The 26,590-nt window shown below is 35.9% G+C and overlaps 1 protein-coding gene across 1 annotated transcript in view; it reads right to left on the reverse strand.

Moving 5' to 3' along the window:
• Positions 1 to 26,590, reverse strand: part of LOC123866189 (protein O-mannosyl-transferase Tmtc3) — a 236,318-nt gene that overhangs the window by 42,558 nt on the left and 167,170 nt on the right. The window contains exon 2 of the mRNA XM_045907590.1: positions 8,083 to 8,219. Within this exon, the coding sequence (XP_045763546.1) occupies positions 8,083 to 8,219 (137 nt within the window). The remainder of the gene's footprint in view (positions 1 to 8,082; positions 8,220 to 26,590) is intronic.

A 26,590-nucleotide genomic window follows, 5' to 3' on the forward strand; every position in this document is an offset into this window, starting at 1 on the left:
TAAGTATATATAACTTGCTTTAACGATGAAGGAAAACATGAGGACATCTGCATACCTAAGAATTCTCCATAATGTTCTCAAAGGTGTGTGAAGTATGCCACTACGCACTTGACCACCATGGTGAACTGTGACCTAAACTCTTCTCATTCTGAAAGCTTATGAACGAGGTGTGGAAAAAGAGAAGATCTCGTATAGTTACCACATTACCGAAAAACCCGTACCATTTTACAAGTTTGCATTCCGCTACCATGTTGATCTTATAGGTTATACAAACCTTGTATCCCAAATAAATGTTTAATTTAATTATCATGTATAAAGAAATGATTGCGTTCGACAATTTAATCAAAAGCATAAATAAACGGCTCCCTCTGATACAGTAAACAACATTTTATGAATAAATTGCTTAATCATTCCGTAACAACGATACTCTGCCATTAAGAGTAAATTAATTGCGAAACGTAATTAATTACTCGCATGCAAAGATAAGACAAAGGACCGACCTAATGAGGGGCAGAGTTATGACACTGCCAGCAGTGTTTGGGGTAATGAAAAACTAATTTAACTTTGCAGTAAAAAGTTACCCTCGAGCTGATGTGTATAGTATGAGATTTTAGATCTGACCCAGCAACGTTGATAGAATTCGAGAATCGAAACAATAATATCAGTGTAAAATTGATCTAAAAGTTATTGATTTAAAGTCAGAAATTCTAACGAGATTTGAGTGAGGTCCCCGTGAGGCCAATAGCTTTTACCTCCTTACCCGGGCAGTCACGAGGAAGATTATTTTCCTGGTGTTGTGCTTACAGCCTGTGATAATGGCTATGGCGTACCATCTTGGCTTATGGTGATGATATGTCCGACACACTGTTTTTTTTAAAAAGAATGTTAGCCATGTTAATCATGACTATAAATATTCTTTCTAAGCGTAAAGCTTTAGCTATGACAATAGTGGAGAGGGTATGCCAGTGCAACGGGTGAAATTTGAACCGATGACCTTTCGGATTTCAGTCCGCACCTTAACCGTTGAGCTATTGAGGCTCTGAAACTGTACACGATAGGTACTCTCGCGATCCCAGAGGTAATGGCCAATCCAGAAATATCGCTCGCATCGACCTCGTTGTCGCCATGTACACTTGCGGTTCAACAATTCAGTACTACCAATTTTAATTTCTCTATGTTTCCACTTGCAGTGCTGACTGAGATGTATGGATGAAGCTAAGCTATAAAACAAGACTTTAAAGGTCCATTTTGCATGATTCTGAAGCGTCTCGATACTCGAATTCTATTAACGTTAGTGAGATGTAAAATCTCATACTAAGAATACTAGCAGAGTAAACTATACTAGGCTGAGCTCCATTGAAGTACGCAAATGAGAATATGGCAAAATAGGCTGTATTGTTATGCTTATAAATATAAAAGCAGTATGAAATAAAAAAAAAAAAACAAACAACAACATGAGAAAGCCATGGAGAAAGCATTGGCAGTTCGCAGCCTTGCTTCATTAAGTTATAAATGATCTACAGTTCTATTGTCTTTGACAAAAAAAATCCTATTTGCCTACAGACTTGCCTCGGGCTAGTAGTTTTTTGTAAAGGTAACTTTAAAAAAGGGTTTTCACTTGGTACAATGGAAAATATAACAAATAATTTTAAATTAGGCTCGTATTGTGCTCAAAACTGGGACTTCGTTAATAAACGCTGAAGGCAGGCGGTCATGAATTAAAAGTAATTACGTTACAAATTCGAAGCTGTTGGGGAAAATATACCGGCTGCAAATAATGTAAGGGCTTAAATTTTAACACGTTACACTAATGATGCAAAAGGTTGAGTATGTAAACCTTATACAAGAGATGGCCCATTTCACAGATAGCAGTGAAAAATCATGTGAAACGCCTCGCATTTGTAGCACTTGCTACTCTAATTAAAGCAGCCTGTGAAAATGCGAGCGACAACACTCGCATCGCTCCGTGTGTGAGACGAAAAACCATCTACTTCATTGAACGTAGTAAACAACTGTTTGTTTCACGTAAAGCGAAATTTCGCACTTACAATCTTAAGTACGATAGTTCACATTCCGTGAAAGCCAACCTTTAACTATTACTGTTCACGAGATACAGCCCTCTGACAGACAGTCGAACGGACGGACGGACGAACGGACGGACAGCGGAGTCTTAGTAATAGAATCCCGTTGTCTCCCTTTGGAAGCAAATAAAGCAAATAAAGTAGCAAAAAGTTACAGAATTCAGTTGTAACAAGCAAAGTGACAAGTCATTCACGTACGTCACTTGCAGCAAGTCAATTTCTGCAAGTTTTTCCATTGGACAATTTGACTTTTGCAAATATTGATAGTGGATACTAGCCATAGATTGTGAGGAGAGTATTCGCATCTCTGCGTCGGAGAGATCGTACAATTTGGCAATTTGTATCTCCCTGTTTAAAAAGTCTAATATTACAACATTAATTTGGGAGGAGGTAACAAGGAGTGCCGTTTCCGTAGAAACTCGATATCAGTTCCTCATTAACAAGAGTGAAAAAAGCACCTCTACTAAATTTCGAGTACACTCCACTCCAATATTGCTTTAGGTACAATCTATAGGTATAGGCCTCTTTGAGATTGAATGAATTGACTTATCTTATTTAATTAATAAAAGGAGGATTCTGCTCCTTTGATGTCTTATTTGTTAACTATAACAATTTTAATCCAATTAAGATTAATAAATGATTTTCCTCCTCTTTTTGGCGGCAATTACCTTTAAATTCATAATGTCTGTCCGTTTGTCTACCTGTTACTATTAGCTCGGAAAATCAAAGAGGGTTTTTAATAAATCTAAATCCACGCAGACGAAGTTGCGAACATTATCTAGTTTTTGAAGTTAAGCATGGAATGCAAAAAATCAAAAAAAAAAACTAAAGCTCGTAAAGTCACATAAAGGAATTGTTCCCTTAATATTTAAGTTAGAAATTAGTTCAGGTGGGTCGGCCGGCTAGTCGGTACCTACATAAAATGTTTTTCTTATTGCACGCCCGTGTAATTGGAGAGTGCGGAGGCAAGCTCGGTTTGCTCGGAACTGATTTCATCTTATTTTTCTGCTGAGGTAAAATTTCCTCAAGCCATATATTTAATTTAATTCCTTTGGTAAATGTTTTGCTACCCTTTGTACTGCCGAGCGCAGAATAATTAATTGTATTACGTGCATATACCTTTCAGTTGAGTACCTGAGAAATAATCAATTATAAACAGTTATATTAAAATATCTAAATTATTTTAAGGGCCAACGTTTGAATTTTTTGATGACTGTGCACACTACCGGCGAAAACTCTCTAGCAACTAGTTTGCTACAGCGACGAGAGCTAGTTTCTAGTTTTTAGTCAAACTCGTTTTTCGCTAATCGTCGCGAAGTTCCTTAGATTAACCTTAAGTAACTATGAGTATATTCTTTGCTCAAGAGTTTAGATTTAATTATTCACTTAGACATTATTTCAAAAATATCTCTATTATATCTAGTTATTTCAAAAATAAGTATTATGAAGCAAAATTGAAATCACAATATTTATTGCATGATTAAAGTCGTCAATGATATTAAGCAGCCAAAGCGGATAATGAACCTGCTATGCACAAATAATGCTATAGGTATGCACCTACCAAATATAGTAATTAACAGTTAACACATAAGGATAATAATATGTATCAAAGTTAAACTGTGGTAGTTAGATAATTATGGACGTAATGTCTAGGGAACTGTGATTCTGTTAGATAATGATTGCATAATACCATAATAATTATTATAGTTGAGTGGATTAAACTGCCAAATTGGTTATCAATACCTGCTGTGGACAGGGATTATAATTAGTGCTAACTAGAGAGGGAGTCTCAAAGCTTTGTAGCTAATAGCTATAATAATCTCATTTATATACAAAGGTAAGTGATAATTATATACTGACATAGAATTGCGACACATTGTTTAAAACAAAGTTTCAGAACATTCAGTTCAATAATTTTATGAAAATTCGGAGTATTTAAGAAGATAACAGAGCATGCATATGCATAATGGTTTAAATTGGCATCCCAAATACAATTACCCCCTGATTTTTGAACTTTACCAATTAAAAAGCCGCGAAAAAGCGTTAATTTATCTAGATATCACTTATTCTACTATCTGCTATTACATTACATTCTTGTGAAATTATACAGTCGCGATAGCTTCTTACCTTGTTATTACGTGGTGTTTAGACATGTTATACTTACAGAAATGTATGCAAAAAGCAATGGTCATGGAAATTGACATAAATAAAATGTGATAAAGTCCGTATCCATCTAGTGTTTAAAATAAGAGAACTATTTCTATTGATCTATTTATAACAATTTGTATAATTTCACGATCATTCGCTAATGATGGCAAAAGTAATGAGAGCGCTTTCTGTTTTTATAAAACAATAATGCTTTCCCTACAAATCTGAGTAGAATAAGTCGTACCTAACGAAGCTAAATACGGATAATAGGTGGGTCGATGAAAATGAGGCTGTGTACTGGACGCAGACGGTACACATAGCGAAGCAGGCGCTTAAACGGAGAATGCGCTGAATAATTGAACAGGCGACTTGAACCGCGGCCCAAACGGCTGGATTATTGACTTCTAACAATTAAAAGTTCCCCGATCCAATTAACAATTAAGGGGTAATGACGCAGCTGTGATTGTACTTTAATATTAATTAATCTCGACCGCGCCGCCATCGTACGGCTATCACTGTCAATCGTGGCTTAGCGGTCAGAGCGTTGGGCGCGAACCTCGAACACAGGTTCAAATCCTGCTGGTTCCACAATTTTCGAAGTAGTTAAAAACATTATTAAAAACGTTAGTCTCTGTGAAAAAGAGTAACATACAACGAGTCTTATAGTCTTCTTGGATTATAAATTTTGAATATATATTTTTGCGCCTGTACTACACCAGTAGTATCGGCAGATCTACAAGTGTAAATTAAAAATTTATAATACCACCGACAAGACGTGAAGGTTACAGTAACTAGAAAAACTTTCAAACAGCTGAACTTAGATTATAGCTAAGAACACTCTCGATCAAGCCACCTTTCAAACAAAAAAAAAACTAAATAAAAATCGGTTCATTAGTTTAGGAGCTACGATGCCACAGACAGATACACAGATACACACGTCAAACTCTTCTTCTTCTTTTTGGGTCGGGGGTTAAAAACGTTAGTCTCTGGAAAAAGAGTAACATACAACGAGTCAGTCTGCTGGGATTATAAATTTTGAATAGGTATTTTTGCCCCTGTGGTGTAGTGTCGGCAGATCTAAAAGGATCTTTAGAGTAGAGAAAAAGATATAGCAGCATAGACCAGCAGTAAGCAGTATTCAATTGTTTGCAATACAAAGCCTAATTTATCAAAGAGACTAAGGGCAACCGTCCGAGTTTCAACTAACGAGACAATCAAAAGCCGAAAAAAAGATTCCTTGTAGATATTTAGACGTCTTACATAAGTTGATCTTGTCTTTTACTGAATTTCACGTCTAATTAGAGCTTCTGTTTTTTTTCAGAGTGAACGAACTTTATTGGTTTAGTTTATTAAAGACTTATTTTGCGTAGGTCAACGACTCAGGCAAAACATATCAAGCCGGTGCTGTTCGCAGATGGGATAGCGATTAGTGAAACAAACCACTGCGAAACCTGATCCATAGCATATAAGGATATCTCCACAGGAAAATAAAATTGCTCAACGGGCTTTAGAACAAGCTATATTCAGTGTCCCTTTGAGGGATAGAATATATGCCTGAGAATCATATCTGTTGAAGAATCGACGGCCGTTGTGGTAGACGCGCTCTAGAGTGGAGACTGTTGAAAGGTAAGAGCAGTGTGGGACGATCTCCAGCCCGCTAAACCGACGGCCTTAAATGGTCTCTGTCCAGCTGTGGACGCGTATAGACTGATGATGGATGGATGGATGGATGGATGGATGGATGGATGGATGGATGGATGGATGGATGCGGGCAATGAGCATGACTCATCATGGCAAACGAAAAGAGACTGAATGCGTTGCACATCGACTATTGTAATCGGCTAGTACCCTTTAGTATTGTTGGATTACGTTATAGTTACTTATAAAATATTTTTCTTTTGTGTATTCCTTTAAATAAATTTATTTCATCATATCTAAAGATTATTGGTCGTTCCAGAATATCAAAGGTTGGTTTAAAGAGATCCTTTATCGGATGAGTTCGCCTTTGTACTTTTACTCGTTATATCATAATAATGGTTATATTCAGGCGGTTTTTCGTACAATAAAGAGAATATAATTTAATAATCATCGGAAGGTGGTTGGTACAATTTGTCTATTATTATATTTTGATGACGTTCGTAGTTTTCTTTTTCGCAACACATTTCTGAAATCTATCTATACTTACTATATAGCATTAAGTACTTTTATTTCATAAATTAAAGTACCCCACCGCAATGAGTTCATGTTTGTTCGGGCTAACCTCAGAAACTACTTTACGGATTTTCATACGGCTTTTCCAATAGAAAGAGGAATTATCTAAGGTTGTATTTATAAAAAAATTACGAAAATATAAGCTACCGGTATGATGATCATCGTCACCCGTGCTATACCGGGGTTATAAAAGAAGGAACTAATTAACTGACTGGTATAATAATGTTACAAAACAGTGTTATTTCGAAAAAAAAGTTCAGTTACAAAAATAAGACAGCATTTCTAAAGGGAATTTTGTAGAATCAGCTTCATTGTCTCCGTAAATGTTTTAGGTTTGAAAGTAACATTACGCTAATGTAAGCCATTTCGGTAGGATATAGGTTTAAATGTAGGTGTCGAGTTTTCGTTGAAGATAGACAAAAGCTTAATTGTTTCGTAATACAGACAATCTAGATCTAAACGGCTTAAAGTGGATTTAAATGATAATGATTTAAGTGGATGAAAATGTAGATAGATATTCCGAGCTCACTTATCAAGACGACGAGACTGGAAAACACCCTGCCTTTGTTCAGGCGACCTTAATATCAATCCTATCCCATACAGGTGAGTCATTTTTTTCGGAGAAGATCTTATTTTATTGGCAATAACTTGAATAAAATTCTTTTAGCAATTTTAGAAACCAACGCTTTTAAAGAGAGCGAAGGGCTGATTAGTGTAGTCCTTTAAATGTCGGTTTTCGAAGTCGGTTTTTCATAGACTGGCGCTAGCCGGTCGCTAGACCGAAATCAATAAAATTAATCAATCTATCAGCAATCTGTCGAAAGGTTGCGTAAAGTTACTAGGGGCAGATTTTTAAAAACGTAAATCCACGCGGACGAAGTCGCGGGCGTCAGCTAGTTTGATAATATATATGATTTGATTTGGTAGGTACAGTGGATTTTGCATAATGGAATATTTTATAAATATGTATATTCATAAAAGTGCGAAATATAAATAAATTAATAATAAAGTAAATCATATAATAAAGTAAATCAAATATAATAAAGTAAATCAACTGTCCGTACTCAGTATGAATATATGATTGACCAAACCGAACTCGATGTGAATAATATTCAAATTGCGATTCAAAATTATTATGAAATACATCGATGTTTGCAATCTGTATTCACGATTTTACAAGTACGTACAGGATATTTTGAATTATGTATACCTAAGTATAAAAATTATCATGTGAATATCTAAATGCGTCTGTAAGGATTCACCATTTGGTAATGACTAAGTAATTAGTATTTTTATTTTATTTTAAGGTATAAATTTTGTACACTGTAAACTTTTTATTGTTTAATAATTTTTTGATTATTTCTTTTGGCATAAGTTGTGACACCTAATTAATAAGTTATATATCTTAATAATGTGTGTGTATAGGATTTAAGAATTTTTTCTGGTGTCCTAGTAAATAAATATAAACATAAATATATAAATAGGTATAATCTATTACGGTTGATTATTATTGGTGTACTTACATAGAAACAAAACACGGCTTAAAATGCCGCGCGGTGCGCATAGGCGCATCCTGGGTAGGTCACGCGCTGGCGTTTTTAGGGCAAAGTAAAAGGCTGGCTTTTATAATTGGAAAGGTTACCTGTAGTAGAGTAGTGAGACCAGAGCGTGCAGCAGCAAGTTGACGAGGTGGTAGCCCGCTGGTTGTAGGCCATGCACCGCGTAGTTCCATCGGAACGTCAGCACCGTCAGCGGACGGTACGATTTGTGTGATTGCTCCTGTAACAAACAAAACGGGACCATTACAGATGGCTAGTCGTATGAAAAGCTAATCAAATAAAACACCATAAGTTATATAAAGCAAAACTTCATTATCTTTTTCCCGTGATAAAAACACTTGTATATTGTATGCGTACTCGTATGTGCTGAATTGAAATGTCCCTTCAGGGCAGAAGGCAGTACTCTTACTCAAGCCGATCTATCGGACGCCTAACTCACCCCAAGAAACCCCATCTTTTTTAACTTCTCTAAAATAGTATTATATGTCTTCAAGTTTGTTTTGACCGTCTATGCTTTCTTTTGCCTTGCGGGTTCAGAACCAACGGTTGCCTAAGTAAATGGTTGGATAATAATTAACGGCATTGTATGCCCAATCTAGTTCCATTTTTGGCGTCTTTGAAGGTATACTGTATAAAAAGTAAAAGTAAATGCCTCTAAAATATTTGTTTCAAATAATCAAGCTTTGTCAGTCGTATGTATCCAGTATCCAAGACATTCAGAACATAACAGGCTATTATAGTAAGTTACAATTTAATTAACTGCAATCAAATATACTCGTATACTCGTGTTTATTTTAATTTAGCTTCGATTTTTGCGAGTTATTGAAGCCTTAATTTTATATAGTCCACAATTTTAGTCGTAGACGGAGCAATAACAATAAAACTAGAACTATGCGTGTAAAGATAAAGAACATCTATTTGGATATGAAATATAGAGCGGTTCACAATCCCGTATAAAGCTATGCAAAGTCCAAAATAAATCAGTTTTATGGGGGAACTTTACGCGCAAAAATGTCGCCGTGCCATAAACATGACTTATAGGTGTCGAAAATTAGCAGGCGAGGGTTATTGTGCTTCTTTATATGAAATTCCATGTCAGGTGGGAGGTGGCAGTCGTAACCGATGACCTTTTGTGAAGGGGAAATATGGTAGTGCTAATAAATAATACTTCTCAACTATTCAATAATTGTTCATGCATGGCTTAGATCGAATAGGTACTAACGTGTGTGCTATCTTTTTGAGAGATACTTAGTATAAAGCTGTGGTATAAAGTGACTGACTGATATCTATTGCCTGCATTGTTGGATTATTTATACTGCTTTATCCGTAACGTTACGATTTTACATAATATACTTAGATTACTTCTGGTTGTCGTTCTTTTGTTAAAAAACAACCGACCCCAAAAAGTACCTAGTTTTTGATTTATTGCCAAAACCCCCGGTCGAGCGCGAGTCGCACTGGCACACTAGGGTACGTCTACTACCTAACCATCGTACAAGAAATACCTAACTTATTTTTTCTGATGTGTTCACAAATTCATGGTCTTCGGACTTTTCCCTTTACTTGTACTATAAAACATTGCTACGTACCTGCCAAACATGATTCTAGGTCAACGGGAAGTACCTACCCTATAAGTTTTGAATCCTTTGATGGATCTTGACCCTTGAGAGACAACGCAGTGATCCTATAAGGGTTCCTTTTTTGAAAATACGGAACCCTAAAAAGGTAGGAATATAAAAATTATATTAAGCAGATTCAAATACGGGCGACATATTGTTAAACTGAAGAAGAACAGAAGACTCTTGCTAATATGGTTTGTCTAATGAAGCATACGGAGGGTGTATTTATACGTTCACTTAACGCTAACAAGGCTCGCATGATCTGTAGAGTGAATACAATGCCTGGAGTCGCACAAACATTTACCTTGAACATACAAGCAATTACTGCGCGCAATCGAACTAACTCGAAGCCGACCTGCGATAGAACACTTAAGACCTGAGTAGAAACAAAGCGAGACGTTATGCTGTCATTATAAACGCATGCACGGTGACCGGCAAACAAAAAAAAATTCTATTTATTTTTAAAAAGTCATAGATCTTAAATTTAATAACTTAGGTAACAAAGCAAGAAAATGCGCATAGTCGATTTTCAGGTCTTTTTGACGGACCGAAGGGAGCGCGAGGGGATTTCTACGAGGGGAAGCACGCGATTGGTTGATCAGTTTGCCGGTTATAACTATATTACACGGATCGGTAATACAAGTATGTAATATACTTTTACAATTTATACAATAGAGGGAAATGTTTGAAATAAGACACTGCTTACCTATCAAGCTACCCAGGGCCAGCCCACATTAGACAGTATAATTATTTAACTGGGCTACATGACACGTTCCGCAGTGTGTCTTCTAAGAGCCGTGTCGAACACGTCGCCAACGCAGTTTGTCTATCTAGGCCTTTACTAGAACTCAGCCTGCTTTGGAAGTGGAACAGTAGTAAGACGCGGCCATGTTTGTATAAGACACTAAACGTCCTTATTGCAGCCTAACACCCTTTGTTAGCCGGCAGGAATTGTATATCATTTGTAAAGCTTTTGGGGAATTGTATATGTATTGTTGCCACTAGGTCTACTACAGAATTCTTATTTTGTAAGCGGTGTCTTCATTCGAAGATAATAATCACACTTCACAATAATATTATAAAGGCGAAAGTTTGTGTGTATGTGTGTGTGTGTATGTTTGTTACTCCTTCACGCAAAAACTACTCGACGGATTGGGTTGAAATTTAGATTAGCACATAGGCTACTTTTTATCCCGGAAAATCAAAGAGTTCCCATGGGATTTTTAAAAACCTACATCCACGCGAACGAAGTCGCGGGCATCAGCTAGTTGTGCTATATATCTAAATTTATATATTAATATACTTACATATAAAGGAAAAATTGTCTAACTAAGGTTAACATAAGCTACGTTAGCCTAAAAATCCACATGAACAAAGTGAATGTAAACAGCTTATAGTCGTTAGTATCATCACCAACAAGTCATCAAACCATTGCTGGCTAGTGAGAAGGGTTTCGGCCATAGTTTACCAAGCTGGCGCCGACTGCGGATTGGCAGACTTCACCCACCTTAGATAACATTATGGAGAACTCTCAGGTATGCAGTTTTTCTCACGATGTTTTCCATTTAATTGCTTAGGACGCACATAACTCCGAAAATTTAGAGGTGCGTTAGGCCGGGATAGATCCCCGACTCGACTTCTTTTTATACCGGAAACGCAATGGGTTCTTACGGGATTTTCAACAAATTCGCGCAAAATTTAAAAATTTGCCCGTATAGCAAAAAGCAAACGAAATTCAGCAACATTTTACAATATAATATTTAATAAAGTGTCTTAAAATATGTGTCCAAGCCAAAACGGCAAGAGCATGCCTTGTATATTTAAAGAGCAAAAGGCAATTCCGAAAATAAAGCCTTTGCTTTGCCTCATAAGTGAAACGGGCTAAATGCAGCAGTAATTCTTTGTAGTGGACCAATATATAGAGTATGTAACTTTCTATAATATTTCCTTTTTGCATTTTTCATATACCTACTGCTATTGAATACATTTTGAATTTCACATCTTTTAATTTTGACATCGTCATCATCATCTTTCAACATCTGAAACTAGACGATGCCTGCGACTTTGTCTGCGTAGATTTAGATTTTTTAATCCAGCGTTCCCCGCGATAAACATTTACCCATCTCAATTTCTGAGACGCAAGCTGCCTGTGTGCCTTTCATATAAGTCGGTTAAACAGTACGGAATCCCGTATTTAAGAACTCTTTGATTTTCCGGGATAAAAAGTAACCTATGTCCGTTCCCGGGATGTAAGCTAACTCTGTACCCAATTTCATCAAAATCGGTTAAACTGTTGGGCCGTGAAAATCTAGCAGACAGACAGACACACTCTCGCATTTATAATATTAGTATGGAATACTACATCAATCATTTATTAAAATTAATTAATTATAATAATAAATTAATTATAATATATTAAAAGAATTCGCCGCATAAATACAGGATGTATTTTTAGCGAAACAGATAACTGTAACAGCTAATGTGTACTAAATGTAATAATTAGCAGTAGCTTAGGAGATTAACAAAAATATACATACATGTAGTCAAAACGGTTTTTAACACTCAACACATAAATGTTATCTTTTTTGGGAAAACTATAAAACAAAATAGAAATCTGTGCTTTTTATCAAAAGTACCATTATTTATCAAACACCATGGTTTGTATGAGGTCATTCTATGGTCTAAAAATACGTAGGTAAGTATAAAATACGTTCGAGGGATAAAATTTTACGCTCCTAAAAAGTCATCTTCATTTTTATGTTGGCTAGACGTATTAAAATTAAAATAAAGTATCCACCTAATAAAGCTTACGTTTGCGTTAGCTTTCAGTGAGAGAATTCTCGTAGAAAAGATAAAAAGATAAATGAGAAATACTTTTTCATCAGGATACGGTATGTACTATAATTTTGTTGTATATCTATTCATTTAAAATGCTTACAATGTGGAGTGAAACACTTCTATTTTTAACCCCCGACCCAAAAAGAGGGGTGTTATAAGTGTGACGTGTGTATCTGTGTATCTGTGTATCTATCTGTGGCATCGTAGCGCCTAAACGAATGAACCGATTTTATTTAAATACTTTTCAGTTGTTCTAAAATGAATAAGTTAGAAGTTTTTTTGGAGTCAAAGCTTTCTAATGTACTAATCACGAAGCGTATTGAAATTGTCATGTGACAAATGAAAACATAAGCCGAAATGGACTTTTACTTATGGATTAAGAGTCCAGTAGGGCCAGACCTGCGTAATTTTATAAAAGCTGAAAGTTTGTACATTGTCAACACGGGGAGGAACGTTTTGTAGTAGATCTAGGTAGAAAATCTAATATTATTTCAGCTTTTCAAGAAAACGGCTATTCGGGTTCGTTCTGTGAGTTATTATCATCGAAAAGCAGTTAACCGATGTTTATGTTCACTTGAAAATACATTTCAACATATTGCTTTGGCAATACTATACTCGTAAAGCCTCTACAGACGGTACCAACTTCTGATACCTACCAATTTCTGCGCTTCCAACATAGGAAGAGAAAGCCATAATTTGACACGTGACGTTGATATGCCATTCCGTTAGTCATAGCGTAAGCGATTCCACTCATTTATTCATATTTTTAGAACAAAAGAAAATTAAAGAAAAGTTATTTGTAAAGTAACTTTGTTAAATTATAGAAAGAAAAGCAATAATATGACTACACATTTAAAAGGGGTGGTTTTGACAATATCAATAGTTAATAAAACCTGTACTTGCCTGGATGATTTTTTTATGGTAATTATTGGTGTAGATATAAGCAACAATGCAACTAGGTATAGATGCCAGTTTTTCATTACCTACGCCCCCAACTTTAGTTTCTTTTAGTTTTTACTAACTTGGCTGGACCATAAGTTGGAGGACAAAGTCGGTGCCGTGTGTAGAGGCTTATACATCTGCCGGCGAGAGTAGAGTACAGTGTTCAGTAGGAAGTACATTATTGTTCGCCATGTCACGGTCTGGTAGCTTTTGGCTTGCATTAAAACTATATTTGCTTTGTACGTTTTATGTAATTGTTGTTTGTTGGAACATTGCCTGTTTAATTGTTAATGACTGATCTCTTTGTTTTACTGCCTATGCCTATGCTTTGCTATTGTTATGTATGACGACACCACGCGAAATATTCATACGCGCGGTAGACGATGGAAAAACGACGTTATTTGACATCATCATAAAATTTACAATTTTTGTTCTTCTTATGAGGTACACTTTAAAGTCTTTAAAAATTATTTAGAAATCTTGCTTTACGTTAATTTGAAAACACTGAGTCTGATTGGAGAGATTTTATCGTCGCCTTTATGTTAGGTATGCCTCATTTGACAGTTTAATTTCATTTTACTTCGTACCTAATGTATGATGATGTTTTACCCATATTAACAAAATCCATGCGAAGGTGTCTTTGTTTTTTGGTTTGTCCTTCAATCACGCCGCAACAGAGCAACAGATTGATGTGATTTTTTGCATGAATCATAGGATGTAGTTAAAGACCTTGAGAGTGAAATAGGTTACTTTTGACCCAAATAATCAAAGAGTTCTCAAGGGATTTTTAAAAATCTAAATCCACGCAAAGTCGCAGGCAGGAGCTAGGCTTCTATATTACAGTATACCAGTGTAAGAAATGATACAACTACGATGTCGGTTGGTCCAACTAGAAATTCTGTACAATATCTTGATACGAGTAGAGTCGGAACGTCGCTGGGGAGTATCAGAGATATTTTATTGGCCTTTCTGCTATATTTCACGTCTCGCTGTTCAAAACCAAATTGACATTGCTTGACGTTTGGATATGTGCCGTTTCATATGCATTATCGAATGAATTTTTGATACCATTACGAGAGAGCGTGGGAAATATTGTAAGGTGATTTTCAAGGTTCCGTACCTGAAAATAAAACGGAACCTTATAGGATCACTTTGTCGTCTGTCTGTCTGTCAGTCTGTCTGTTCGTCTGTCGTGTCTGTCAAGAAAACCTATATGGTATTTGCCGTTGTCTTAGAATCATGAGGCAGCTAGGTAGTTCTTATAGCACAAGTAAAGGAAAAAATCCGGAAACCGTGAATTTGTAGTTACATCACAAAAAATATAATTCAAATTTGTTCATGAACAAATAATTAAATAGTATTTTCAATTTTCAAAGTAAGACAACTATACCAAGTGGGGTATCATATGAAAGGGCTTTGCCTGTACATTCTAAAACAGATTTTCATTTATTTTAATACTTAACAGTTTTTGATTTGTCGTGCAAAATGTCGGAAAAGACACCCAAGTACCTCGGTGGATGCTGCTTGCTTATTGCAGAGAGCTTTTAGTTAGAAAAATACTTTTGGACTCCGTACATACACAAATCACTTTTAAAACAAAATCTCATAAATGTGGTACACGTAACAAGCACAAGCTACAATTAACTAAAGCTAGGACTAATTATGGTACCAAAACTGTACAGTTTGAGGGAGCGTTACTATATAATGACTTGCCAAAACACATATTGGAGGAAAAATCTTTTCCAAAATTTAAAGCCGAGTTAAAAAAGTACTGTCAGACATAATAGATAGATAGATAGATATATATTATAGTTTGTTAACTTAGGATATAGCATGTTTTGAAATATTATTATTGTATAAAGTCACCGTACCTTTAAAAATTATGTTTTATCTATATTTATATTTAGAATTATTCTCATATAAGTGAACATTGTTCTTCTGAGAAATAAACTCTTTAAACCTATCTGGTGGTAAGTGAAGATGCCTATTCACTCTTAATTTGATCCATATTGAAATTAAAGAGATTTAGAGTTAAAAGAACAATAATATTTAGAGCTTACTTACCAAGTACTTACGTAGCTTACTTACGTAGTTTACTTACCAAATATGACCTACCTTCGGTTTTGTACACATTTTTCATATTTCTATTAAAATATTCATGAATTTACTAGCACAGAGACAAGCTTCTTATGGTCCGCTCATATTTCCGAACGGATTAATGTCATGCTGTCGCCGCCATACTAACATGAGAGCGGAACGAGCCGGGGCGCAATTCTGTCTTGTTCCCGCTTCATCGGTCACGGTTTGTTTGACAGCCTTGTCATTAATGGTGATACTTCACTGAAGGAAGCTTTTATTTATATAGTTCTATACACTTTTGGTATTTTTAGGGTTCCTTATCTTCAGATAAAAACCGGTCATGAGTCAAGAGAGTCACCGAGACGGACTCGCACACGAAGACGAAGATTTCTTGTCAGAAACAAAGCTAGTTATGCGCCCGTCCACAATCGTTTGTACTGGCGAGTGCTAACCTAGCTTTGATGCTGACTTTGAACCATTATAATAAAAAAAAACCCTCCAAGAGTACTACTAAATTGAACTAGATTAGATTAGATGTACTAGATTGAAGGTAAAAGCTAGTTATGAATTAACAGAGTAATAATATTTGCATGTTTTAATCTACATGCTTTTAGTTGTTTGCAACAAGCTTGTAAGCTCCGGCGGCCTTTCATATTTCCAGTCGGATTAATGTCAGTGTTTTTCCTCACCCTACATCCACACTCTCCCCGACGCGAGGCAACGAGAGTGTGGACGGCGCCCTCGGCCTCGGCCTCGCCACGCCTGTGCTCCACTGAGTTTCGGTACTTTGGTCGGCGTCAAACGATGCGAGGCAAAGGCCTGAATGAGTGAAAAACGTGGGCGGCACCTTCGTGTTGTTTCCACGTACAACGATTAAAAAGCCTTTGGGAAGCGTACAAGTGAGAGTGTGGATCTGAAGACGAGAGTGTGGAAGAAACTCTATAGTGGGTGAATTCACTATAGTGTAGTGTAGTGTAGTGCATATTCACACCTGATGGAAAGTCATGATGTGACCTAAGATGGGACGCGTTTGCGTAGAAGACGTCTATTAACTCTTGTTTTAAAGCTACCCCAATTGTTTGCTTCTATTGTAGCAATTATTACTTAAAACCGATTGCATTCCCGTTTGCGGTTCCATATTATCGTACAAGATATAACACAATTTTTTAATTTGTTTGGTAGTGACCATTTTAATTTTTTTTTATTATTTATTTGTTGTTATACCAGCAAATACACACTCTGTGACAATTTCAACTCTGCACCTATTACGGTTCATGAAATACAGCCCGCTGACAGACTGACAGCGGAGGCTTAGCAATAAGGTACCTTTCGGGTACGGCACCTATGAACAAAAGGGGTCATTTCCATTCAACACTTACTCACCGATAACATATAAGATCAACTTTAATGTAAAGTTTCATTATGTTGGTTCAATGTTTGGTTTGGGTTGGCCTGAAATCCGAAATTTCCTGTTCCCATATCACCCCTAGGGCTGTTGTCGTAATAAGTACTCTTAGCACAACCGTTGGGCGGGGAAGAGGAATATTAGTCATGTTACATGTACATACCTATCTCTCAAATGATAACATGCGCGGTTTTCGCCTCTTACAAACTTCACTCAAAACTTTGCTATTTTAGCAAACAGTTTACATATTTTATGAATGAAGTTAGCGGCAGATGCGAAGCCGTGACTGTTAGTATTTGAATAGTAAAACAATAAACATATTATATTGTGGTTAACAAGCACAGAAGAAAGAATTTGAAGATTGAAACATCGAAGTGTACTTATAAATAGGTACCTATACTTCATTCATAGGTTACAAAATAAAATTATTTATTGCTTATAATTTATTAGGTAAATAGCTTTCAAAAATAAAAGTTTTTTTCTTTCTATCCCTCTTTCTTTTCATATATTTATTCAAAAACTACGAGCAAGTAATGATGCCCACGGCTATGTCCGCGTGATTTTAGGTTTTTTATAAACCTCGTGGGAACTCTTTGATATTCCAGGATAAAAGTAGCCTATGTCCCTCAGGATTCAAGCTATCTCTATACCAAATAGATGATACTCGCAATTTCGTCCTCGTAGATGAAGGCTTTTAATGGGGACTATTTTATTTTACAGAACCAAAAGTAGCCTATTCCCATCCCTAAGATGCATTTTAGGTTGCATCATCACTTGCTGGCAGGTCTGATTGCAGCCAAACAGTAGTCTGTACAAAAAATATCTCTATACTTACCAAATGTTAAAATCGGTTAAACAACTGTGAAAATCTAGACAGATAGATAGACACTTTCGCATTTTTATATAATAATAAGTAGGCATGGATTCTAATTTGTAATATAACTTTGATTTTGTTTACAGCGAACATGTAAGCTTCTTACTTCATATTTCTCCTCAGATTAACGTCACCAGTGTCCCCGCAGTAACGACATGAGCGCCAAATGGGCGGAGACGCCATTTTGATTTATCACCGCTACACTGCTAGGATTTGTTCGACAATATTGTAATGGATTCGCTGTGACATGAATGTTATTTATATCCTTACACCAGTGACTATGAAAATAATTATACCTAACTAATGTTCAAGCTCTCTAGAGAGAAAGAGAGAGCTCAAGAGAGAGCTACGCTTGGAGTTTCTGATCAAATCTGAAATGAGATTTGTAGGAGAGTGACGAAGCTGACGTGGCAATGGGCAAAGCACATAGTTCGAAAAACCGATAGGCGTTGGGTTCCCAAGCGGCTAGAATGGCGACCTCGCACCGGAAAGGGCAGCGTTGGGAGACCCCGTCGCAGGGCCGTTGGATTCAAGAGGGGTGTAAAACTGTGGGGAAGTCCCTACAAGAGACCTATGTCCAGCAGTGGACGTCTATCGGGTGAAAGTGATGATGACGTTTGTTCAAGATGTGTGCTCACTTGTAGCGTCGTAATTTATGAAGGGTATAAAGGGCTCCGACTCAATGTGACCACTGGTTGGAATTCTGATATCATCACCATCACCGGCTCACTACTAAGCACGGGGTTTGGCCATAGCCTATTACGCATTGGCAGAGTTTACTCACCTTTGAGAACATTATGGAGAACTCTCAGGCATGTAGGTTTCCCCACGGAGTTTCTTTCACCGTGATAATTGATTGCTTAAAACGCACATAGTTTGTTCCGAAGAGTTAAAGGTGCGTGCCCGGGATTGAACCCCGGGCTCCCGACTATAGGTAAGGCTTTGAAGGAATGCGCTTATGCTGCACGTGCATAAACCCATTGGCATATAGACGATGGACGGTGTCCGTTAGTTACAAATAAATGAAAAATAAACTGGTCCCGCAGTTTGTTCAGCCGAGGGTTTGGTGCTTTTACTATAAATTCCTGTCGAACTATTGGGTTCTCTAAATTGCTTTCCCTCGCCCAGAGCTCTTGATAAATTGGTATTCGCTTGCGAGAGTATACGACTCTGTTCACATACATTTTTAAAAGGATCAAGTCTTCGAAGCAAATTGAAAAACGCAATACAATTTTCAAACAGTTTCACCTATTGGTATCGAGTTACAGACTTACGTTTCAACTACAATAACTAAGTTAGATTGAAGTTGTTAAACACTAATAGCGTTGTTCCTTTTTAGCTGACTTTGAAACAAGCACAGAACTTCCGTCTTGGATTTTTACCCAGATGAAATTAACAGAATAAGTTCTTATATTGAAATACATTGATTTATTGAAATCAATATAGGTAGGTATACCGACACCATTTGAGAAAGCGGGATTGATTTTAGTTCTAAATTATTCAGTAACTTTTTTTTTTGTAAGTATTTGAAGGTAGTTTTAAAAGTATGTACTTACCTAGATTTTATAATAAATAATTCTTTATTTTTATTTAATTTCGTGTCCAATTTGTTATATTTCTCACACACATTATTTATGGAAATTATAAATATCACTGTCAATCATTGATATTCTTTTAAACAGACCAACTAAAATATACTTATTTTGTCGTCAACTTTTTATATCGAGCCCATTATAGGACTAATGTCGTCAATAAAAAATACAAAATGTGTTTTTAACTTCATACAATATTAAAAGGACATTACAAATCAATATACTTGAACTTTTACCTTCTGTCTACAATGTAAAACAAATTATTTAAATAATTTATTTCAAACACAATTGAAATACAATGCAACGATATTTATTTTACTGAAATAACCCAGTACCAAGTGGCTACATAATAATTCAGTGGTACAAAATAGACTAATGCCACTTGTATATTCTGTGATATTACATAGAAGATCATAAGCAAAGTGTACCTATTTGAATTCCAGCGTGTGAAACAATGTTTTTGTAGTGCGAAGTGCTTCAATAATTTAAAGCACTAGTAAACAAGGACTACGCGATAACAAATGCTATCGCGAATTGTGGCCGTGCTCCGACTGAACACAAAAGTGGTTAAATAACATAAATGTATTTTAGTGTTTCAACCATAGAGGTATATATTTATAGAGCAATAAACCTGATACATTAGGCGCCCTCAACCTAAGAAAACGCACTCCCGCCTAATGCGAGGGCGTTGGGAATTGAAAAAATCTCAGAACTCGTACACTCTCCGTGGTCGTGGAGCGTGGCCTGTGAATGTCCCTACAAGAGACCTATGTCCAGCAGTGGACATCTATCGGCTGTTGATGATGATGATGATGAATCTATCTATAATCTGTCGATAAGTAACTTACCAACATTGTTATTAGCCAATTATTTTTAACAAATTACAACTTTGCCAAGTAACTTATCGAGAGATACACACACAGGACAACACAGGTACGAACAGATTGATCAGATAGGATTGATTATAATTATATTTTTGACCTTATATTACAAAAAGCACCTCTGGTAAACTCGTGTGGTAAAAGGCATGTGACATTGTACGCTCTAGTAATGTGGACTCTCTGGTTTCAACTGTAGTTACTGAATCGATGCGATTTCATATGCTTTTGTTCAGTTTAAATGCTGCTACAATCAATTGCACGTATGCTCGTTATAGAACCACTGATTTAAAGCACGAAATTCGAAGGAAACTATGTTATGGAATTTATAAATTTAACTCCATTTTTACGAAATTGCAACATTTGGTTTTTCCCGTTGAAATATAATATTTTATTCGATAACGGAATTTAAAAATCGTATCGCGGTGTTTGTGAGGCTTCATCTGTTTTTTGTTCGAAACAAAGGCATATTTATTAACTGGCTTTAGTTACTATCGGTTTGTAGAGAGCCAAGAGCGGAAAAAAGATGACACACTGATCGTGTATCCGATCGAAATAATTCGGAGCTTTACCACATGCGTATGGCTTTACACTGTTTTGTTTACTTGATTTCGAACTGCACGCAGAAACTACATACTGACTGCTAAATAATAATCTAAATACATAAAAGCAAAAGCTGACTGACTGACTGACTGATCTATCAACGCAAAGCTCTAACTACTGGATGGATCGGGCTGTTTGGCATGCAGATAGCTACTTTGACGTAGATATCTGCTAATTAACTTTTAAGGGAGTAAAATTATATAGGAGTTTCTTGTGTAGTCTACGCGGATAAAATCGCGGGCATAAGCTAGTAATTTATACAGGACCATTCAGTTATTCTATTCAAAATTATTTTATTAGATGTGCATGCCCGGGATCGAACTCCCGACTTCCCGAATAGAAAGCCGACGTCTTAACCACTAGGCTATTACCGCTCTTTTAAAAAAATAGTTGAACTTAACTACTTTTTACTAGAATTCAAGATTTCTGCCCTTCGAATTTCCTTCGTTTCGTTTCGTATGTAACGTGTGTAGACGAGGGTAAAAGCTAGTCAACTAAGCCCGTCAAAACAAATTATCAAGTTGAGTAAAACAGGTTACAAATGGGTAAGGTTAAAATTAAAGTAGGGAAAAAAGACAAAAGATTTTTCTGTTCATTCGCCCCTTTTGTCTTTGATAGAAAATTATATAATGCGAAGGTGTCAAAGGTTGAGACTTGAGTCACGTAATGATGTGTCAGTTTTTCGTTGTCCCGAGAGGCTTGCGAAAATTGGGATCCTTATCAAAGGATTCCGTTCGAATAGCATTACAATATTAGAGAGCAGTCCATTATGGAATTGACGTTTTTTAATGGCCAAAAGGACACCTTCTCTGTGTATTTTTATTATGATTTGTTTACTGGAAGGCTATCGTTTATATGAAAAAAAAAAATAGATTAATTAAGTCAAAAAAGCTACAGGCATGAGTCGATTAAGTTGATCAATGTGACTAATTTTACTATACACAATCTCTAAAGAATCTAAAGTAGATTGACAGATTTTCATAATGCTCCCTGCGGACCAGGATATCACTAGATTTAGATCTACCAATTAACTTTAATTTAGAAACTAAGTAGGTACAATAGATTTACCACAACATATCTTTCTTTAGTAGATATCTACACATAAAGATTCAAAAGAACTTTGTAAAAGTTCATTTCAATAAAAAGCTTTTGTATTCTGTTTTAACTAGGTATCACATACTAGAAAAACTATTCTACAAGAATGGTATAGAAATAGGCAAACAGTGACTGTCTATACCTACTTAACACCTACACGCAATAAATTAGTGCCAGCGTTGAATAAGCTAACCGTGAAATATATTTCGGGAGCCCGCCTGTCTACATTTATTATGGCTTCGAAGCGAAATAACTCAAAGTTACCTATTGTGCGGATCGCACATCTATCAGTACGCGTCGTGTGGTATGTACGCATCTTTTTATACTTACGCGCATTCAGGCCCTGTAAATATAGAATAGTATACCATTTTAACTTCCAGAAACTCTCTGATTGCATATTCGTGAGAAATCATCAAATATGCTCTATGTGCAATTTTTTTCAGCGTACATGACTTCTGTCGTTATTGTACAATATTGGAGACTCCAATACAAAAAATTAAAAAGTTTATTATTCACAATTACACGGGATTTTGAGAACCTAAATCCACACGGACGAAGTCGAGGACATCAGCTGGTTTGGAAATGTTTAGATAAAGTATGTTTTTAGCACTGCCACTTAGAAAAAATAAGAATTGAAAAATGCATGTGAAAAATTACTGTTGTGTTGACAGATGTGCGAAAAGCTTTTTACATAGAAGTTACTTAAATATCTTCCCACGTACATAGTATATTTCGGTGCTTTTCACTTCATTTGTTTAAAAGATGAATGACAACGCGTTCAAGTAACAGGAGCGCTGTCGACGCCATTTTGATTTATTTTCCACTTGGATGAGAATTTTCCTCGATCTGATTTCGATTTCTGATGATATGCTTATATAATAAAAATAAATATTACGGTTTGGCTGATTTTTTTTTTTTTGATTTTTTCTCAGTTTTTAGACTGGCGTTTTAGTGCCGTGATAATGTAATGAAAGAAAAACTACTGTACGTAGGTTCCTAGGTATGATACGACGACTTTTGATAAAGGTTCCGTACAGAGAACTTTTAGCGTTGTGTATAGAAAGACCAATCCTGGTAACAGCCAACAGGCCGCCATTTTTGAAGGCCACTCGAAAGTGTCAAAGTTTAAATTCTGCGCCAATACCTATCCATGTAGTGTGTGTTAAGTACGCTTATGTGACACACACACAAGCGTACAAATTTGTGTTCACTATATCTATACATATAATAAAATTGTAGAAAATTGGTGTCTGTACAATGGAAATATATAAAAAGAAAAGTAGCAGGGGTTGTTATTATATCGATGCCGAACCCGAAATTGTAATAAATTTTTTTTTGTCTGTTTGTCTGTTTGTCTGTGTGTTTGTGCACGCTAATATCAGAAACGGCTTATTCGATTTAGATACGGTTTTCACTAATATATTGTAGTAAGCTTCACTTAACATTTAGTGTTTATTTCATGTTAATCGGTTCATAAATAAAAAAGTTATGTCAATTTAAAGAATCACGGCGAACATTTTTAACGTACAGGAGTACGTAGGTACTACACGCCTCGCGCCTTAACGTCCGTGGCTATATAAAGCGCGCTGAGAGCTATTCCACGCGAACGAAGTCGCGGGCACAGCTAGTTTAATAATACAATTGTATGAGCTTTAGAGTTCTGTAGTTTTATAATACAATTTGGAGTATCTGGAGTTTTATAAATGCTTATATTATGTACTTGATAAGGTTTGTAGCACTAATTGACGAAAGCCGTGGAATATTTTAATTATTTAAGAGTGTGAGTTTTACCAAACCTATTTAAAGAAACAAAATTTATCTTAACTTAGTGAACAAACTTACAAGATATTGTGTTATAAAGTTTTCATGTAGTAAATTTTACGAGAAATAATAAAGTTAAGAAACTTCAACTTGTTCAGCAAAAAATTTGATATTCAAACGTGAATTCTATATTTATAATGCGAGAGGAGAAAAACAAAGACTTTATTTTGAGGTATCTATAGATTGTTATCACACTAATATTATAAAGGCGAAAGTGTGTGTGTGTGTGTGTATGTTTGTTACTCCTTCACGCAAAAACTACTGGACGAATTTGGCTGAAATTCGGAATGGAGATAGATAATATCCTGGATTAGCACATAGGCTACTTTTTATCCCGAAAAACCAACGAGTTCCCACGGGATTTTGAAAAACCTAAATCCACGCGGACGAAGTCGCGGGCGTCAGCTAGTTTATAATATTTTCATGCATATTATTTTAACACAACTTTTCTTGCATAAAAATTACTTCGAACATTAACAGGTTTAGTACGCGGTAGTGTCGACTAGTATAAGTTACACGTCATAATATTGTATGTTGCAATTGCAACCACTATGTTTTTCACTTGATATTTTTCTTTTTTACTCTTCATGAATTCGTAGGACACTATACATAAAAGTAATTTTATATTATGCAGCGTTTTCTAATATAGAAATATATTTTAAGATGAAAAAATACAAAAAAATACCGTAGTAGCTACAGCCGGCCCTAAAGAAGCAAGCCGGAAAATCGCTCCAAGCTAAGGTTGCCTTTGAGTAATCCGGGACCGATCCCGCAGCGATATTACACGGGAAAAAAGCAATTTAGATCTTAGTATAATACGCTGAGATAAGAAAAAGCAATATCAATACACAATTACTGAGATAACGAGAGGGCGCGATAATTGAAACAGCGTCAAAAGTGTTATTGTTATTAAAATCAGGGGTTGATACAATAAATAATCTCTCTTAAATGTTACTGAGTACTAATATGCAACCCTAGGAATGGGCCATTTTTGAAGAACGCTCGTAGCTGTCAAAGAGTGGGTAAATTCGGCGCACTCCGTATATCTATTGTAGTCTGTGACGCTATGCATACAAGTGTACGAATTAGTCTTCACTATTTAAAATACAACTGTAAAAATTTTGCTTATCTGGAGTTTTATAATAATATCTTTGGTATCACATTATTTCATGCAGAGATGGTAGCTGATTGTTAAAAGTGTGGGATATTCTTACTTTCTATTTTACTTTATTTTCTATTTAACTAAGCTTAAATATATGTATTATATTTACAGTCGTTGCTTTTAAGCACACCCACAACACGTCTTTCACATCTTCCTAAGGTTGACTAGGAGATAAGGTTAAATTAAAACATCATGCTACATTTTATCACAGAAAATTAAAGAGTTCCCACGGGATTTATAAAAACCTACATAATTATTATATCAGCAAAGTCGCGGGCATCATCTACTGATTAAATAAATAGGCATTTGTTGCGAATTTTTGTTTCCGATAACGTAGTATCAGATAAGAATGTTTTATGCTATTTGTATATCTTCCCGTTGCTGAAGTTTTGATGCATGCAAGCGTACATGGACTGGAATTTATCGCAGTCACAACAGGAACGATATATGGGACAGCGAACGCGAGGGTCCACGTAAACGGCCAATTTCATATGTTATATTGTTACGTTAGTCGAAACTACAAGGGGAATTTCTCGTAAACCATGGAGCGTATATTGAAGTCCTGAAATGTATAATAAATAGTTACTATGTAATACGTTCTCATAGGCTCCAGCACAACTACTTGTAACTCCCTTATTTACACTGATTATGAACTCTCACAGTATCCGAACAAATTTTTGATTGTTCATCCGAAAAAAATCGACTATACATGATTTTTTACCCGACTGCGATAAAGCCAAAAGGAAGGGTTATGATTTTAGCAGTCTATGTATGTATGTATGTATGTTCGTATCAAGATTCTGTGTGTTCCACCGTAGTGCCTAAACTACTGGACCGATTATGATGAATAAGGTGTCAATTGATTCGTTTTAAAAGTCCGGGTTAAATAGACTATATTATTTTATGCGACAAAAATTGACCAAACGGATGTTACATCAAAAAAAGTGGAGGTTTCCAACATTTTTTTTTTGCTATTGTATCGAGTGGGATGTCAAATGAAAGAGGAGAAAATTCTGAGCTCGTGAAAATTAATGTACAACAACATTAAAATATACCAAGCGACAGAAAAACAATTTTACTCTAATATTTCAGCGTTTAAGATTATCGCAGTCGGGTTTTAGTTTTCAACATTATCTTTTATTTTATCATCATAATCAATCCATCGCCGGCTCACTACAGAGCACTGGAGCAGAGCTTCTTTACCCGAGCGGAACCGGGCGGATCATGATCTGATTGGTGGAAGCTACATTGTGCGTACACGAATAATGCACTTGTGAGACTTTATGGATTTTTTTTCCCTTTTTTTCTCTAACTGTCCGAAAGTGTGTCTATTATTTGGCATTTTACGCTGCAACTAATCAATCGATTTCTATACGACACAGAAATGGAGACGGGATACTTTTTTTTAAATCCTTTTATAATTTCTTGCGGAATTAATAAAAAGATCTAAACCTATTCGGACAAAGTTGCGGGCAAAAGTTTGCGACTATCACACTAATATTATAAAGGCGAAAGTTTGTATGTGTGTGTGTGTGTGTGTGTGTGTGTGTGTGTGTGTGTGTGTGTGTGTGTGTGTGTGTGTGTGTGTGTGTGTGTGTGTGTACGTTTGTTACTCCTTCACGCAAAAACTACTGAACGGATTTGGCTGAAATTTGGAATGGAGATAGATAATATCCTGGATTA

The sequence above is a fragment of the Maniola jurtina genome, chromosome 6, assembly GCF_905333055.1.
Source record: "Maniola jurtina chromosome 6, ilManJurt1.1, whole genome shotgun sequence".
Lineage (NCBI taxonomy): Eukaryota > Metazoa > Arthropoda > Insecta > Lepidoptera > Nymphalidae > Maniola > Maniola jurtina.